General features: G+C 44.6%; 1 protein-coding gene across 1 annotated transcript; it reads right to left on the bottom strand.

Moving 5' to 3' along the window:
• Positions 1-5,382: 5,382 nt before the first annotated feature.
• On the bottom strand, positions 5,383-10,914 carry MRPL15 (mitochondrial ribosomal protein L15). The gene is made up of 5 exons (XM_004011681.4): positions 10,781-10,914; positions 10,086-10,240; positions 9,400-9,565; positions 7,093-7,216; positions 5,383-6,662 (listed from the first exon to the last, which is right to left on the bottom strand). Exons 1-5 carry the CDS (start codon positions 10,889-10,891, stop codon positions 6,325-6,327), a joined length of 894 nt encoding a protein of 297 aa, XP_004011730.1. The 5' UTR covers positions 10,892-10,914; the 3' UTR covers positions 5,383-6,324.
• Between the last annotated feature and the right edge of the window lie 6,803 nt (positions 10,915-17,717).

Genomic DNA, 17,717 nt, shown 5'->3' with positions numbered 1-17,717 from the left:
GATCCCCTGGAGAAGTGAATGACTAAGTAATATATTTATATAAAAGAAATTAAAATCACTTTGATGCTTATAAAACCAAAAGATATACACAGGGCTTCCCCGGAACCTTAGAGGTAAAGAATCTGTGCAATTTAGGAGATGAAGGTTCGATCCCTGGGTCAGGAAGATCCCCTGGAGAAGGAAATGGCAACCCACTCCAGTTTTCTTGCTTGGAAAATCCCATGGACAGAGGAGCCTCGTGGGCTACAGTCCAAGGCATTGCAAGAGTTGGACCTGACTGAGTGACTGAACAATAAACAATCACATAAGAGGTGGGCCACGTAAGATGCTTAATTCATGAACACTTAAGAGGCACTTCTGTGCCAGGCTCACTGGGAAATGCTTCACACACTGATTTCTCTCAGTCCCAATCATCACTGGATATGTTAGGCTCTGTCATTATCCTGCATTTTTCAGATGGTGAAGTGGAGGCTCAGAGAGATTAAGCAGCGGTCACATAACTAGTACTAGATTCTGAGCCCAGGAAAATTCTCCTGACCAGTTTGCACACTGGCCTCCACGCCTGGAGCCTCTGCCCAGGTGACCGGGTGAGTCTCCTGCCCAGGTAACCCAGTGAGTCCCTAGCCACAGAAGGAGACAGAAGGAGGGGGTGCTGCAGTTAGAGGATGCGCCCCGGGTCAGCTGGCTTCCATGAAAGCCTAGATCAGCACCGAGGTTCACAGACGTGAGGCTGCGCCATGCACGCCATAGCCAATCCCCCGACACAGCACAGGGTCTACGCTCACTGGCGCCAGGGAGTGCGCTTTGCTCTGACACATACTCAGCTGCTGCAGTCGGAGGCTTGCTCTGCCACTGCAGTCTACCCGCAACCCGAAGGACAAAGGGGCGTTAAAAGAGGAAAAGGGGAAAGCCCTGACGCGCCAGTGGTTAGGCCTCCACGCTCTCACTGCCAAGGGGTGTGGGTTCGACCTCTGGTCGGGAAACTAAGAACCCCCATGCCAAGAGGCACGGCCAAAGAAAAGGAAAATAAGCCAAAGCAATCCACAGTAATTACTTTCAGGCACTAAAAGATCTTCTCTAACCCATATAACTGAAGACTTCTCTGCAGACACGCACAGGCCACGTCCGGTGAGAACAGGCTTAAGTCACACCAGGCAGGACTGGGATGTAGACGGAGGGCATGTGGCTTTCCTACTTAGATCTGCTGCTTTGGAAATGACCTGGCACAGGGCACTGTTACATAACGCGGCTCCAGTCTCTCTGCTGACCCGGATGAGAGCAGAGTGGACAGACTCTCTGGAACGTGCCTGCGCTGGCTGAGAATGAGCTGCAGGACTACGAGATTAAGGCCAGGATACAGCTGTTTGTGACTAAGCCCCGTGCCCCGAGCAAGTGCTCCCCAGCATGACGCATCACCGGGCACCTGTTTCCTGTTTTCATTCTTCCCTTTATCGTTCTCTCCTGACTTCCCTCCACCTGGAAGGCCCGAGACCACCAGCTTCAGCAAGTCTGGTGTCTGCCCGCCTCCTCCTCCACTCTCACTGTGGCTCCGGGTAGCTAAGTCATTTACTGGGTGCGGGGGACACTCTAAGGGCCTCTTGAGTACTTCCTGGGGCTGGAAGCTGAGATCCCATCGTCCGCTTGCCCGTGATTACCTCCTCCCTTCACGTCTCCTGAAGAACCGCCTGTCGGGGCCCCTCCAACACAGCTGTGAACTGAATCACAAGCCAAGCTCCGGCAGCACGGCCAGGGGGTGGGGGTGGGTGGTGGTAGTAGCCCACCTACAGCGAGGTCCACTCTGCAGAGACAAGTGGTCCACTCCAGATGGACACAGGACAGGATGTGCTTAAATGTAAGGAAGTTCATTTCTGCACAAAAGGTTGAGGTCATAGAAGCCTTCCTCAGCCCAAGACAACTCAGTCATCATGGTATTTGAGCCTGTGCTACAAAGAGTACGTATCACTACACTTCAGCCAGGCAGGCGAAGGGACTTATCTAATGCACCCTGTGTGAACGGCTTGTTAGTCACTCAGTCCTGTCCGACTCTGCGACCCCATGACCCCAAGTTTGGTCAATACCAGTATCCGGCCAGGCTCCTCTGTCCATGGGATTCTACAGGCAAGAGCACTGGAGCAGGGTGCCATTTCCTTCTCCAGATCTTCCTGACCCAGGGATTGAACCCAGATCTCCTCATTACAGGTGAACTCTTCACCATCTGAGCCACCAGGGAGGCCTATGTGAATAGCTTAGTGAAGAATAAGAGTAGACATCATTTAGAAGTGGACATTTAATTTCCAGATACATGGGGTTTCATACGTTTGATATTAATTTCTCATTTAAATGCTTTCTTCTCTGCAATCACCCTGTGTTTTTTTCAGTCTAACTTCACTGAGGCTTTCAACGGCTGAGTCAAGTTCTCTCTCTCAGTAAAGGCCACATTGCACTTGAAAATATGTGGGTTACTTTTGATATTGATTTCTAAAACAATTCCACAATGACAGAACAGACTGTAATGTTTCAATACTTTTAGACTACGACACTTAACGCACCTTTGTTTATGTCCCTGGATATGTTCCAGTGTCTCCTAGCTTATAGTCTATGGAAACTTCAAATTTGTATCCTATTGTATGAAAACTGTACAAATCTTTAAAACAGACTGGTTCCAAATAGGAAAAGGAGTACATCAAGGCTGTATATTGTCACCCTGTTTAACTTATATGCAGAGTACATCATGAGAAACACTAGACTGGAAGAAACACAAGCTGGAATCAAGATTGCCGGGAGAAATATCAATAACCTCAGATATGCAGATGAGGGTACCACCCTTAGCTACCACCCTTATGGCAGAAAGTGAAGAGGAACTAAAAAACCTCTTGATGAAAGTGAAAGAGGAGAGCGAAAAAGTTGGCTTAAAGCTCATCATTCAGAAAACAAAGATCATGGCATCCAATCCCACCACTTCATGGGAAATAGATGGGGAAACAGTGTCAGACTTTTCTTTTTTGGGGCTCCAAAATCACTGCAGATGGTGACTGCAGCCATGAAATTAAAAGACGCTTACTCCTTGGAAGAAAAGTTATGACCAACCTAGACAGCATATTCAAAAGCAGAGACACTACTTTGCCGACTAAGGTCCGTCTAGTCAAGGCTGTTTTTCCAGTGGTCATGTATGGATGTGAGAGTTGGACTGTGAAGAAGGCTGAGCACCAAAGAATTGATGCTTTTGAACTGTGGTGTTGAAGACTCTTGAGAGAGTCCCTTGGACTGCAAGGAGATCAACCCTGCAATTTCTTTGGAAGGAATGATGCTAAAGCTGAAACTCCAGTACTTTGGCCATCTCATGCGAAGAGTTGACTCACTGGAAAAGACTCTGATGCTGGGAGGGATTGGGGGCAGGAGGAGAAGGGGACGACAGAGGATGAGATGGCTGCATGGCATCACTGACTCGATGGACGTGAATCTGAGTGAACTCCGGGAGTTGGTGATGGACAGGGAGGCCTGGCGTGCTGTGATTCATGGGGTCGCAAAGAGTCGGACACGACTGAGCGACTGAACTGAACTGAACTGATTGTTGTATGAAAACTGTACAAATCTTAATTATGTTGAATTGGTTCATAGCGCTTTTCAGGTCTACTATACCCACTTTTCTGTATATTCTATTAATTTTTGAGAGTTTGACATCAAAACTAAAAATCTACTAAAAAAAATCATAATTATGCAGTGGAATTAAAGCAACTTTGGTCTGTATTTTCCAAGTCTCCTATAAATGTGTTATTATACTTTCATAATTTAAAAAAAAAAAAAAAGAAAGAAAAAAGGTGCCGTTTACCCTAATGGAAAGTGTTTTTGAAACAGTATTAGATGTAACAAGGTAACTGCCTTTATTTGCGGTCTATGCCGTTTTGATTTAAAAAAAAAAAAAAGACTCCAAACAAACCAATGGTTCTCTCACCTCTGGGAGTAGGTCAGGAACCAGTAACAGACAATATGGACTTTCACTTTTTAGACTTCAGTATTACATAATTTCAAAACAGGCATTGGCTATTTTCATGATAGAAAGTTTTTGAGGACCTCTCCCAGTGACTTTAAAAAATGAAAATGTATTCTCTTAATCAATCACTGTAATCATCAAAAACGTTTTCTGTATACCTTGCTGTTTTGCTTTGCAATCTATCACCTCTCTTCTTCCACATACAGTATTCCAATATAACTTTTTAGAATCTAACACAGGAAGCCTAAGACGGCTTGACGGTCAAAATGTTTAGAAAAAGGAGGCATGGAAAAAAGTAGATGGTGGCTAGTTCTTTATTATCATTCTTCTTCAAAAACATCGTTCTTACCCAGATTGATGAATTAATCACTTAGTTTTATAACTTACTGAACAGAACTGTGAATATACCATTAAGCACATGCTTTTGTATGCTCAGTCATGCAAACTCTCTTGTGACTTCACGGACTGCAGCCAACCAGGGTCCTGTGTCCATGGAATTCTCCAGGATAGAATACTGGAATGGGTTGCCCTTTCTCCCTCCGAAGGATCTTCCTGACCCAGGACTCAAACCCACGCATCCTGCACCTCCCTGCGTTAGCAGGCAGGTTCTTTACCACTGAGCCACCTCAGAAACCCCTACTATTAAGCACAGAAATAATGAATTCTGTACTTTTTTTGATTGTCTAATTTAAGTCAATTAACCTCAGGGTTGAAGTTTGGTCAATACCAGGAGGCGTCAACCCCCACTGCTGGTTGTCAACATTTCCACTTGTGATTCAACCATCACAACAGGGTTTTTCAGCTGAGAACACAAGCTGCCAAAGAAAAGACTTCAGCCCCTTGTGTTAGAAAAGGGCTGTAGCCAAGCTTTGGCCAGGGGTATGGGTGTAGTGCAGGTTTTGTGTGGCAGCTTCCAGACTCGTCTTGGGGAAAGCAGCTCCGTGTGGGTTCTATTTGGGTCCTAAAGATGCACCTCTCTCTAGGACTGGGGGAAGCCAGCCACTGAGAGACCAGTCGACCCTACAGTGATTGCCACACTTCACTTGAGAGAACAAGAAACCTGATCTCATTCAAGCCACTGAGACCTGGGGCTCCAATCAGTGGAGCCATATCTAATCCCAACACTGCCAGCTCTTGTCACTGGGTCTCCTGGAAATAAAAGCATGTTTTACAATTGTTGCCTATCCTCTGAAATTCACAGGTGACTATCAGAGAAGGTAATCCTAGTACTGATTCTTATGAGTTCTGGATACTATGAAATGGCTTAATAACAAGCCAAACTAAATAATCCTACATAAACTGAAATATCCTCTTGATATATAAATTACTTCATCAACTAAATATTATACCAGCAATATCTGAGGTAGATAAATTGACAAAATAATGCACTGTTTAGGTTTTTTAAAAAAATTTTTTTAATAAAATAAACAGGAATCATTTTAATTCTACTTTAGAATTACCAGGAATTATTCAAGATTTAATTGCATCAGGATAAATTAAGCTTCCACGTGGTTTAGATACAACAGATATTTGCAAAGCTAAAAAAGCTCACTGACTGCTAAACCTTTTACATTAACAGTTTAATTTTCACGTTACCAACTGTTCTTATTTCTTATATAAGCACTGACCGTTTTCTTCAAAATCATTTAAAATGACTGCAAAACAAAGGTTTCCAAAGTCTAGGAAATAAGTAAAATTGTATCAATTGGAACATTTACCTTCTTCAAAGAAAAAATGTTAACGGCTTGATCATTTTTGACAGCTTTGCCAGAGCTGAGAAAAATGAATTCACTTGGAATTTTCATTTCAATCTTGCCAGCAAATACTGCAATACTTAGAAACTATTCACCAGCCTTAGACTCACATCCAGCAACTTCATCAGTCTGGGTTGAAGGCTTACTGTCTCGACTCTGGGTAAGAGGTTCCTCAGGGCTAACCAAGAGGCACACCAGCTCATCAGCAGCCCTTGGACCCCGACCGACTGAGAGGACAACAAAGCAAGCCCAGCCCATCTGCATTCATTTTGATTTGCAACAATAAGACCAGACCTGAATGGGAAGATGATGGAAAACTCAAGGGGAAATGGTCTAAGAGCTGCCCACTCCCTCGGGCAGTGTGCCAGCGAGCTCAGGTTGCTGAGACACACACAGATCCACATCTTCCACGTAGTTCTTGCTTACTGTATTTTTAATTTTGATTAAAAAAAAAAAGAAAGACGTGATTACACAGAAAACATCATCCTCCTCAGAAACACAAACTGAGCCGATGCAGTGGGAGACACGTGTCACCACCCCTTCCAGTGCCCTCCTACCACTGGCTCCCCTGGACGAAGCTCAGGAGCTGTAGTACTCAAGCAGCTTCTCATCCGTAGGTTTCAGAATCTTCTTGTCTGCCATGTTCACCACCCATCCGGGAGCCAGACCAAAGAAAATCTGCCGTGGATCCTTTCGAGTACTGAGCATTTTGAAGAGTTCGTCTTTAGTGATGTCGGGTAAAATATAGCCATACTTCTTGGCAAGCTCCAGTCTCGCTTCGGGAAATCTGGCAGGATCCGCCAGGTAGCCTCGATTCCTCGCATCAGTGTAATAGGGGACTAATGCCTCGGGGGGGAGCATCCGCTTGGGAATGGGTTGTCCACGGAGAAAGAATGGGATGGGTCTGCATAGAATTTCTAAAAAACATTTTTAATAAAGAGAGAGATGCAAATACTGGTGATATATACACCGGTTTTCTCTTAATGATATTCTTTTAATTATTAAAGTATTTCCAAGATGAGAGCTTAATTCCAAAAACTTTTTTTTTTTTTAACTTAGTAGACTTAAGTAAACAAATGGAAACACTTGATCTTCAAAAGTTTGCATCTTGAAGGTCAAAGTCACTCCTGGGTTACCAACAGTTAGTGAATTTCTAAACATAGGGTATTTGAGCTCCAGGTTTTTTTTTTCTAAAAAGTTTTAGGACATACTAGCTGAGGTGTATCAGAAGACAGAGCCCCACCAGCCACACCACTAGCAGAAATTCCCAAAACAGGAACCAAGGTGTCTGAACAAGTCAAACCCTGGTGAGGCAGTCCACACAAGGCCCCGAGAGGACAAGCTTACCCAGGCTTCGTGGGTCGTAGAAGGCGGTCGTGACGACACCCCCGTTCTTCTCAATGGCAGCGATGGCCAGCTCAGAAGCCAGCTGAACTTCTATGTTAACTTTTGCCTTAAAGGTGTCAGCGCCCTGTCATCCGTCAAAACAAAGTGTGTGAGGCAATGGCTGCGCTGCCAGCAAACTAATCATTAGGGCCTCCTCCCTGCCCTGTTTTCTCCTCCGGAGTGCCTCCAGTGCAGCAGCTACTCCTGCTTTAACATCTCTGCTTTGAGGTCCTATTAAACACCACCAAATCATTCCTCATTTCTTTAGGCCACCCCATCTTCCTAGTTTTCATTCCCTAAGAGCAGGGATGATAAGACTTCCATTTTACATATTCAGCAGGCACCATCGTAAGCACCCATTCCCAACACCTCCTTAATAGCAGATTGTTTAGCCCTCAAAACAACTCTAAACCAACAGAATTACTGTGACTCCAATGCCATAGATGGTGGCACAGAGAGCCTGGGCAACCTGCCCAAGAACATAAAGCAAGGGAGCCTAGTCCCAGTGGCTGTGTTCCTAACCACAACATTATGTCATGTGCTACAGACAGAAAGTTACCGGAAATTCCTGACCTACAAGTAAGCAAGAGGCCAAGAGATGGTTTAAACAGGGGGACAAGCACACTGGAGCCAACGGAAGAACAAAATAGCTGAGCTCTGGAGGGCCAGCCCTCTTGAGCGAAAGAGGCAGAGACAAGAGAAGTAAAAATAGTTCTGAACTTTTTTAACGTCCTGTCTTTGGTCAATTTCATTAGGCCTAATTTCAAAACAGATTCTGACAAAAATAAAAAGATGGTGGCACTACCATTCTTTTTGCAGTGGTAAAAAGTTTTCTGCTATTTTCGTGTGGTTGAAACAAGGTGGTTCCCAGTTTCAAAATATTTCATTAATTATAAGACACATTTCTCCCTTCTCTGATACTGGTAGGGATTTTTACAATCAATGGGGCCTTTGACTCAATAAAACAAGGTCTTGCCATGTTACGTGACATTTCTCATTACTATCCATAGACTGCTTAACCATTTCCCTGTCTCTGGGCACTAGTGTTAGTTCCAGCATTTTCAGTGCTGTAAGAAGCCTATTTAGTATTTCTTTATATCAATTAAGTTTCTTTTATCTTGTTTTACCTTAGGACACATGTTCCTAAATTGGTGATTTTATGCTGAAAAGATCAAAACCATCTTATTTACCCAATATTGACTGCAAATCTGAAATCCAGAAAAGGGCAACTGGTTTACAAAGCTGTAAATGATGAATAACTGTACATACTCAACCAATAGATTTCAGAATGATTTTTGCTAGTTTAATAGACATATGTCCAAAGCTGTTGGGATGTGCAGTTTAAGGTCTCATGAGGTCATGGGTTTTTCTGTTACTTTATAACCATGTTCCTTGATATGCCTAAAGTAGAATAAAGTAGAATACTGAGGCTTAATCCTGTATTTGGTATTCTCTCTTCAAATCATTAATTTGGAAAACTTTTATCGACAAGTTTACTTTTTCAAAGATCTGAAAGGTTCTCCCATAAACTATGCTTCCCTCTAGTGGACGCTAAGTCACTTACACAGCAATCAACTGTGTTATTGACACAGAAGAAAAAGGGGGTGGGGGGGGGCATTAGTTGATTAACAACGTACAGGTTCATCTGCCTATAAAACTCCTGGCCAACTTCTCTAAATAGAAAACCTCTTCCCTACAATCATAACTGGATTTCATTCATCCCTTTCTTCCATAAATACTGAGTGACTATCACAAGCCAGTATTTCCAATGTTAAAAATACAGCAATGAGTCAAAGCACCTGCACTCAAAAGAACTGACATTACAGTGAGGAAGACAATGAAAAATGCCTGCACTGCCTGGTAATAAATATCAGGTGTTCATATATTCAAAGAAAAACCCTTTTGGGCACAATAAGGCAGACCGTCAGATACGAGTGTTCCTTTATAAAGAACATCTCCATAATAAAAATAATTTAAGCCTCAAATAATTTGGAAGGAAAAAAAAAGTTAAAAAGATCCTCCTACTAGGATGACATCTGAACAGAGAACCAAAGAGAGTGAGGGAGCAAGCTGAATGGATACACAGGAAGAACACCCAGGACAAGGAACAGTGGCTTTCTAAAACCACAACTGAATATAACACAATCAACCACTACATAATGGTTACAACTCAAAAGAGATAAAAATGAAGGAGGCACAGTGTTGATTATACGGAAATCAGAAACAGTCATCCATGAAACTTACCAAGAAAATTTAATTCAGACTTACCTCCTCTACCAGCTGGACTCCATAGTCCCTTTTAGATGGCTGGATGGTAACACCTCGCCCGTTGACCAGCTGGGTTAAGTCAATAGGTTGTGTGGGATCGACGCGGCCCAGGTCAATCAGGTACTGCAGCCTATTGAGACTCAAAGGCTGATACTGGCGTCTGAAGCTACGAAAAAAAGCAGCAACAGATGGAAAACTCAGCCAGACTTATCTTCCTGTAAGACCTCCAGATAAACGCAGAGTTCTGTCCCATGCTTTCCTGCATCAATTTAGTTGGTTTAAAATAAAACTCCTACATTTACTTCACTCATTTATACAAATAAATATGTGAAAAATTTAACATACTATATGAATTATGCATTAATGGATCTCAAAGTAAGAGCAGTTACCATTTACTGGGTGACGATAGTGGGCCAGAGTTTTAAACATAAAATCATTCTAAACCTCCGGAGCATGCACCATTACCTCCATTCTGCAAGTCTGGGTGTAACCTCTGGCTTTTTTCCTCTACTAAGTCAGGCTAAACTTCATTACCAAAAATGGTTCAAAGGAAGGGTAGCAGAAGTTTGCTTTAAAGAAGTGGATTTAAATTTCTACCAAGCTATCATTCGGTGATTCTCAGAATCACAAATTTTTACACTAAGAAGCAAAGCAAAAAAATTAAACCACAAACAAAGCAAACTTACCTGTGTCCTTCATTAAACCCGTATTTGGGGATTCGAAGGTAAAATGGAGTCTGGCCTCCTTCAAAGCCCAGCCGGGGCCGGGTTCCTCTCTGCCGTTCTCCTTTGTGGCCCCTGCCACACTTCCTACCTCTTCTCTGACCTCTTCGTCGTCTTTCCTGGAAGGAGAGAAGAATGTTTTATGAGCTGCAGATGCACTTTTTAAAGTATATTTCACCTCTGCGCTGTCAGGTTGGTAAGGCCCTCATTCATCCTTCCAGCCAGCAACGAGCCAAACCCACTACGTGCCAGGCACTATTCGAACTGCTCTGAGGTCAAGACACCAAATTATAAAGAAAACTTTTTTCTTACTTGGCAAAAGCAACGAGTTGATTTTTAAGGTGACAGTATGCCCATAACAGCTTTTCTAGCTGTGTTCAGTGACTTGCAGAACGTAAAATATCTTTCCCCTTAAGATAAAGGTATAATGGAAAAGCACTTCATGCTAACCTAACACTGAATGAGACAACCATCTGCACTTCCTGCGACCTCGCTCCCAGCCCAGGTTAACGCAATTACTCCTCTAAACCCGACCTGAGAGCTGGGACTACCGGGGCAGGCTTCTCGCATCACTCAAGAGCAGGGGCTCACAGGCCCCTCGTTCCCGTAGCGTCTCTAGACCCGCGACCGCAGGACTCCCGCGCCATCCCCCGCCTTACCGGTTTCCTGGAGCCCGGGTTCGGCCTCAGGTTAGCCAGGCTCACACGAGGCAGGGCCCGAAGCAGGTCCAGGGCCCAGGGCCCTGCGGCGCCCCGCACCGGGCCGGCCATGACCCGCTTGCACGAGACGCCGCAAGGGCGCCTGGCACCCAAACCCACGTGACCTCGGGCGCTGCTTTACGGCCGCGGCCCCGCCCTCGTCGTGCAGCAGGAGCGCAGCGCCGCCGGCCTCGGGGCACGCCGGGAGCCGGCCGGGAGCCGGTCTCCATCCAGGCGGCGGCGGGTACGCTAGGCTATCTCCTCCGAGCTGAGCTGGCTTTGTGTTTAGTTCACTGGGGATGAGACCGTATTTTGAGAGATCGTGCCTTGTTCTTGGCTTGGAATGTGCTGCGTTTTCTTTCGCCGCACAAACACCTGTTGAAACCCTGCGCGTTGTAGGACTTGGTGTCACTGCTGAGCTGTCTCACAGTCTGGTGCTTAGAGAGGCAAGGTCTCCGAGCTCCACGTGGAGCCCAGAATAATATACTCGGAGCTGAAGTTCCGGTTTGGAGCTGGGAGCTGGGCTGATTATACGCCCTGTCAACTGAAAAATTGTACAACACAGAGCTGTGAGTTATTTGGGGCAAAACGAGAGCTATAGCCTAGAAGACAACCACTCAGCTCTGAGAAACAGTTCCGAAGTGGGGGAGGGGGGAGGTCGGCTTATGTGTTATTTTAGTGGAGTCAGGAGTCATTGGAAAAGACCCTGATGCTGAGAAAGGTTGAAGGCAGGAGAAGGGGACGACAGAGATGAGATGGTTGGATGGCATCACCGACTGGATGGACATGAGTTTGAGCAAGCTCCAGGAGTTGGTGATGGACAGGGAAGCCTGGCGTGCAGTTGGACACGTCTGAGCAATTGAAATGAATGGAGTCAAGCACATTTTGCAGAGGCTCCTGCTAGTAAGGAGGAGCAGGTGTCCCCATTAATGATTTCACTGCTTTTCTAGACACAAGGAAAGTCAAGAATTTGGGCTTGTAAAATCTGAAAATGTCTGAATATATGAAGGCCTGTTCTGTCAGTTTTTCCCAGAACACAGATGCCTCACTCCTGATCTCAGACCTGAATTCTGAGCTGAGGGGTTTGTTGAAAGACAGGGGCTGCAGTGGCTCCTGACTTCATCCCTGTAGAGGCAGAAAGTGAGTGCCTTTCAGTTGGCAACCCTGAGATATAATAGTACCCAGAGTTGAGCTATTACCACAGGCTGGCTGGTACCAACCTGTGCTTAAGACTCAAACTCTGCACCCCACCCAGGTGCACTTGTGGTGCTCTGACCAAGTCAGAGATGCTGACTTCACTTGCTGTTAATGAAGGAGCCACCCTGGCTTGATTCATTAACTAAACAACCCCTTGTTGGGTAGATGTTATGACCTTTGACAGACTTGGCAAGGCTGGTTCAGTTCAGTTCAGTTGCTCAGTCGTGTCTGACTCTTTGTGACCCCATGAATCGCAGCATGCCAGCCCTCCCTGTCCATCACCATCTCCCAGAGTTCACTCACACTCATGTCCATCGAGTCCGTGATGCCATCCAGCCATCTCATCCTGGGTCGTCCCCTTCTCCTCCTGCCCCCAATCTCTCCCAGCATCAGAGTCTTTTCCAATGAGTCAACTCTTTGCATGAGATGGCCAAAGTACAGGAGTTTCAGCTTTAACATCATTCCTTCCAAAGAAATCCCAGGGTTGATCTCCTTCAGAATGGACTGGTTGGATCTCCTTGCAGTCCAAGGGACCCTCAAGAGTCTTCTCCAACACCACAGTTCAAACGCATCAATTCTTCGGCGCTCAGCTTTCTTCACAGTCCAACACTCACATCCATACATGACCACAGGAAAAACCATAGCCTTGACTAGACAGACCTTAGTCGGCAAAGTATGTCTCTGCTTTTCAATATGCTATCTAGGTTGGTCATAACTTTTCTTCCAAGGAGTAAGCGTCTTTTAATTTCATGGCTGCAGTCACCACCTGCAATGACTTTGGAGCCCCCCAAAATAAATTCTGACACTGTTTCCACTGTTCCCCCATCTACTTCCCATGAAGTGATGGTAGCTTAACCAGATTCTAATAGTAAGCAGCCAGGATTCATACACTGCCTCTTACCACGTAACAGTATTTTTTTTTTAAATGGTAAAAGTTGAATATCTGCAGCCCAAAGTACATTATTTTCACTCAGAAATATCAGCTTCCTTATTTTTGTCTTAAGTGAGTGTGATACAGACCATGCCCCGTTCCTGTACTGTTTTTTTGTTTGTTTCACCCTCTTGCTGGGGGTTTGTTCCTACTGGTGATCACAAGTAGTGAAGGTGGAAATAAAATTTTGGAGGGCAGCTATTTCTATGTTTAACTAAACCTTTCTGAAGTTATTTTAAATCAAGTGTTAAAAAATAAAAGGGGATTCCCTGGTAGTTCAGTGGTTAAGATTCTGAGTTTTCAACTGCTGGGCCTGGGGTTCCAGCTTTGGTCAGGAAACTCAGACCCCACAAGTTGCATGTGTCAGGGCAAAAAAGAAAAAAAACTACAGAAAAAGTTTCATTCATTCCTTTATTTGAGCAATATTTGAGCAAGCTACTTAACTTGTTACAAAAATATACATGGAGGAAGTCAAAAGTTTTGTTTCCAGATTATTTGAAGGTAAGGGAGATCTCCCAAAAATGAGTACTTTTGAAAAGTTTAAAAAAGCCTTTTATAAAGCTAATAGCACAAATACTTTCAAGAGGGAGCGGACATATGTATACCTGTAGCTGATTCATGTTGATATGTGGCAGAAAAAAACAAAATTCTGTAAAGCAATTATCCTTCAGTTGAAAAGTAAATTAAAAAAAAAAAAGAAATACAAATATATGAGTTCCGTAAAACAGTGTGAAGATACAAGACCAGATTCTATTTAGAAATATAGAAAGAAATACAGTGAAAAAATAAAAGCTAGTTCCTGACCTTAACGCTTCTCAGTTCAATATATTTCATCATCTTTCTGTTAGAAATTTCATACTTCTGGGAAGAAAATTGCAAAATATGTTGCCAAATGTGTCCTAATCTCCAGAAAGAAGCACAATTTCCCCGCTTATCTAGAAAAATCATAGTTTTCACTAAGTAATGAGCTTCTGGGTGAGTGTTCATTTCCAATATTGTTTATCATCAAAAAAATTTCTATTGAATAAATGAGATACAGGAAACATAAAACAGTGTGCTGCACTTCTGGGAAGTAGATGCTTTCTGTTGTATAGGTTATGTAATGTTATTGGTGGACATCGGTTAATAATAGTATAAGTAATAATTATTTGTGTTTAGCTGTAGACTCCAATTTATCCCATAGCAACATGTTGACCAAGCATATAAAAGTGAAAATAATTTGATGAGTCTCACCTGTGTTTTAAGAATGTAAAATTAAGGGTGTGTGGTGAATAAGTCATGAGTCATTGATCTTTATGCCTATAGAAGTTTTTCATCATCATTATCATTGCAAGATAATGTTTATGAACCACCCACATGCTTGGGGTGTTGTGCTACCCCTGTTTAAATCACATTAAGGAGACCTTGGAATAAGAAAATGTCTCAGCAACTATTTAAGTTCATCCTGACTCCAGCCCTGGTTAATAGTGACCATTGAGTCATGTAAAAGAATGAAGTGGGACTTCCCTGGCAGTCTGGTGGTTAAGACTCCATGCTCCCACTTCAGGCAGCAAGGGTTTGATTCATGGTGGGAGAAATAAGATCCCACATGATGATCATTAAAAATTAAAACAGCATTAAATATGGATTTTGAGGGGACAAATTTGACAAAATATTAGGCCAGTGGGGCTTCCCTGGTAGCTCAGTTGGTAAAGAATCTGTCTGCAGTGCAGGAGACCCCAGTTCAATTCCTGGGTCAGGAAGATTTCCTGGAGAAGGGATAGGCTACGCACTCCAGTATTCTTGTGCTTTCATTGTGGCTCAGCTGGTAAAGAATCTGCCTGCAATGCGGGAGACCTGGGTTCGATCCTTGGGTTGGGAAGATCCCCTAGAGAAGGGAATGGCTGCCTACTCCAGTATTCTGGCCTGGAGAATTCCATGGACTGTATAGTCCATGGGGTCGCAAAGAGCTGGACATGACTGAGCAACTTTCATGCTATTCAGGTCTATATGATAAAAAGTATAAAACATTACTGACAGAAATCCAACATTACCAAAATTAATATCTATCAGTTCTTAGATTAAAAGTTTCAGTTGTCAGATTTCCTCAAATTGGTCTGTAGATTCATGAACCTCTCAATGAAAATCCCAAAAGCCACACACCCCCTTTTTTTTTTAATCAGCATCAATTTAAGAGTTTTGAGAGCCCACAAAATTTTAAGCACTCAGTTTCAGGACAAGAATGATTGAAAAAACAACAAAAAAAACATGTATAAGACCTTCAACTCAGCATTCTGGCCATCATGTGAGTAATGTGAAGTTTTTTGGTGTTTTAAAAAATCTTTGCTCACTATCTTCCTTACCCTGGACTCCCTAAGGACTGTTAAAAACAAAATTCAAACTGGGGCTCCGTAACAACCTAGAAGCCTGGGATGTTGGGGGAAGGTGGGAGGGATGTTCAAGTGGGAGGGGACATGGGTAAACCTATGGTTGATTCATGTTGATGTTTGGTAGAAACCAATGCAATACTGTAAAGCAACTGTCCTTCAGTTTAAAAGAAAAACACATAACTTCAACTGAGTAAATTAAAAACTAATGGCTTTATGCAACCATTCATAAATTGGGCAGCATCCCATATGGCAAATAAAAAGGAGGTCTGAAGAGCTGCACAGACAGAGGACTTTTAGAGGTAGAAAGAAGGTGGGAACAAGAGTTCAGTTCAGTCGCTCAGTCGTGTCCGACTCTTTGTGACCCCATGGACTGCAGCATGCCAGGCTTCTCTGTCCATCACCAACTCCCAGAGGTTGCTCAAAATCATGTCCATCCAGTCAGTGCTTCACCCAACCAACTCATCCTCTGTCGTCCCCTTCTGCCTTCAATCTTGCCCAGCATCAGGGTCTTTTCCAATGAGTTGGCCCTTCACATCAGATGGCCAAAGTATTGGAGTTTCAGCTTCACCATCAGTCCTTCCAATGAATATTCAGGATTGATTTCCTTTAGCATTGACTGGTTGGATCTCCTTGCAGTTCAAGGGACTCTCAAGAGTCTTCTCCAACACCACAGTTCAAAAGCATCAGTTCTTCAGCGCTCAGCTTTTACATCCATACGTGACTATTGGAAAAACCATAGCTTTGACTAGACGGACCTTTGTCGGCAAAGTAGTGTCTCTGCTTTTAATATGCTATCTAGGTTGGTCATAGCTTTCTTCCAAGGAGCAAGTGTCTTAATTTCATGGCTGCAGTTACCATCTGCTGTGATTTCTGGAGCCCCCCAAAATAAAGTCTGCCACTGTTTCCATTGTTTCCCCATCTATTTGCCATGGAGTGATGGGACCGGATGCCATATTAGTATTTTGAATGTTGAGTTTTAAGCCAGCCTTTTCACCCTCCTCTTTCATCAAGAGGGAGCAGATTAACTCATTTTTGGGGGGAGATGGAAGGGATCCTACCAGGCTCTCTAACACCCTCATGCCCACCAGGAAACTCCAGACTGATTCTGACATCTTCTTGCCAGAGACTGAAACCGACAAGTTCAGGTAGTGAATTTCAGTTTGGTGATGATGCGGGCCTGGCAGAAAGGGCTTGGTTCCATTTGGGGCTGGTTGTTACTCTTTTGACAGATTGCATATATCTTTTAGGGCTTCCCCGATGGCTCGGTTAAAGAATCTGCCTGCAATGCAGGACACACAACTTCACTCTCTGGGTCAGGAAGACCCAGACCTCCTCCTTAGAGGAGGAAACGGGCAACCCACTCCAGTATTCTTGCCTGGAGAATCCCATGGACAGAGGTTCCTGGCAGGCCTCAGTCCATGGGGCCGACTTAGCATCTAGACAACAATATAGCTTTAAATTTCTCCACTAGATTAAGATAATGTCATTTGCCGTCTGGTTCTACAAGAATGAAGTCAACCGTCCCTGACCTTCAATACCCCCTGAAAGGAGTTCAGGGTGGAGATCAAGAATGAGGCATCCAGGGACTTACCTGGTGGCTCAGACAGTAAAGAAGGAGGCATCTGTGTTTCAGGAGAAAACTCAAAGAACAGGCCTTCAGATAGTAGATACTTCCAGGGGAAAATTTTTATGAACCCAAACTGGTATCTTCCCACCTTCAGAAAAGCACCAAAACCGTATTTTCTCCTGACTACCAGAAACCTACAGAAATGCTGCTTGACCATCTCAACACTTGGACCAAAATCGTATAGAAGCTGACCTCGCCCACGCCCCCCTTCCAGAGATGCTCCTCAGCCCTCAGAGGCTGTGTCTCAGGGTACAGTCCTTAGTGAGCTCCCAAACAAAACGGGACCAGAGCTCACAAGTTGTGGCTTTTCACCAGTGGTCAGTTGTAACCTTCCGAAGGTCAGGGCACTCTGACTTTTAAGTGTGCCCATCTCTGCTCCTCCCAGACCTCACCAGGTAGTAGAGGGGCACTGGGCCCCCTCCCGTGGTAGGGTGCCTAAATCAGTATTAACTCCACATCCGCCCACTGGTGAACCGTGGAAACTCGGTGACAACCGTTTCCCTCTCCAGCTGCAGTTTAGAGGAGGAGGGGAGCGGACCCCCGAAGTAAACAGTGGAGCGGCCCCTAAAAGAAACGCCGCGAAAGCTGCCCCAAGTCCGCACCTTCACAGGGCGGAGACCCGATGCCCGGGGTCGGCAGTGACCGCGCGCCCCGGCCCGCCAGGCCCTCCGCCCACATGGAGCATGCGCGGCCCGCGCACGGAGGTCAACTCGGGCAGCCCTCGGCCGCAGCCAACCGGGCGCCACTCGGCGGGACATTGTGACGCGCAGGCAG

The sequence above is a fragment of the Ovis aries genome, chromosome 9 (assembly GCF_016772045.2).
Source record: "Ovis aries strain OAR_USU_Benz2616 breed Rambouillet chromosome 9, ARS-UI_Ramb_v3.0, whole genome shotgun sequence".
In the NCBI taxonomy this organism is placed as follows: Eukaryota; Metazoa; Chordata; class Mammalia; order Artiodactyla; family Bovidae; genus Ovis; species Ovis aries.
The sequence above is the reverse complement of the archived record's forward strand: the minus strand, read 5'-3'. Positions and strand labels throughout refer to the sequence as shown.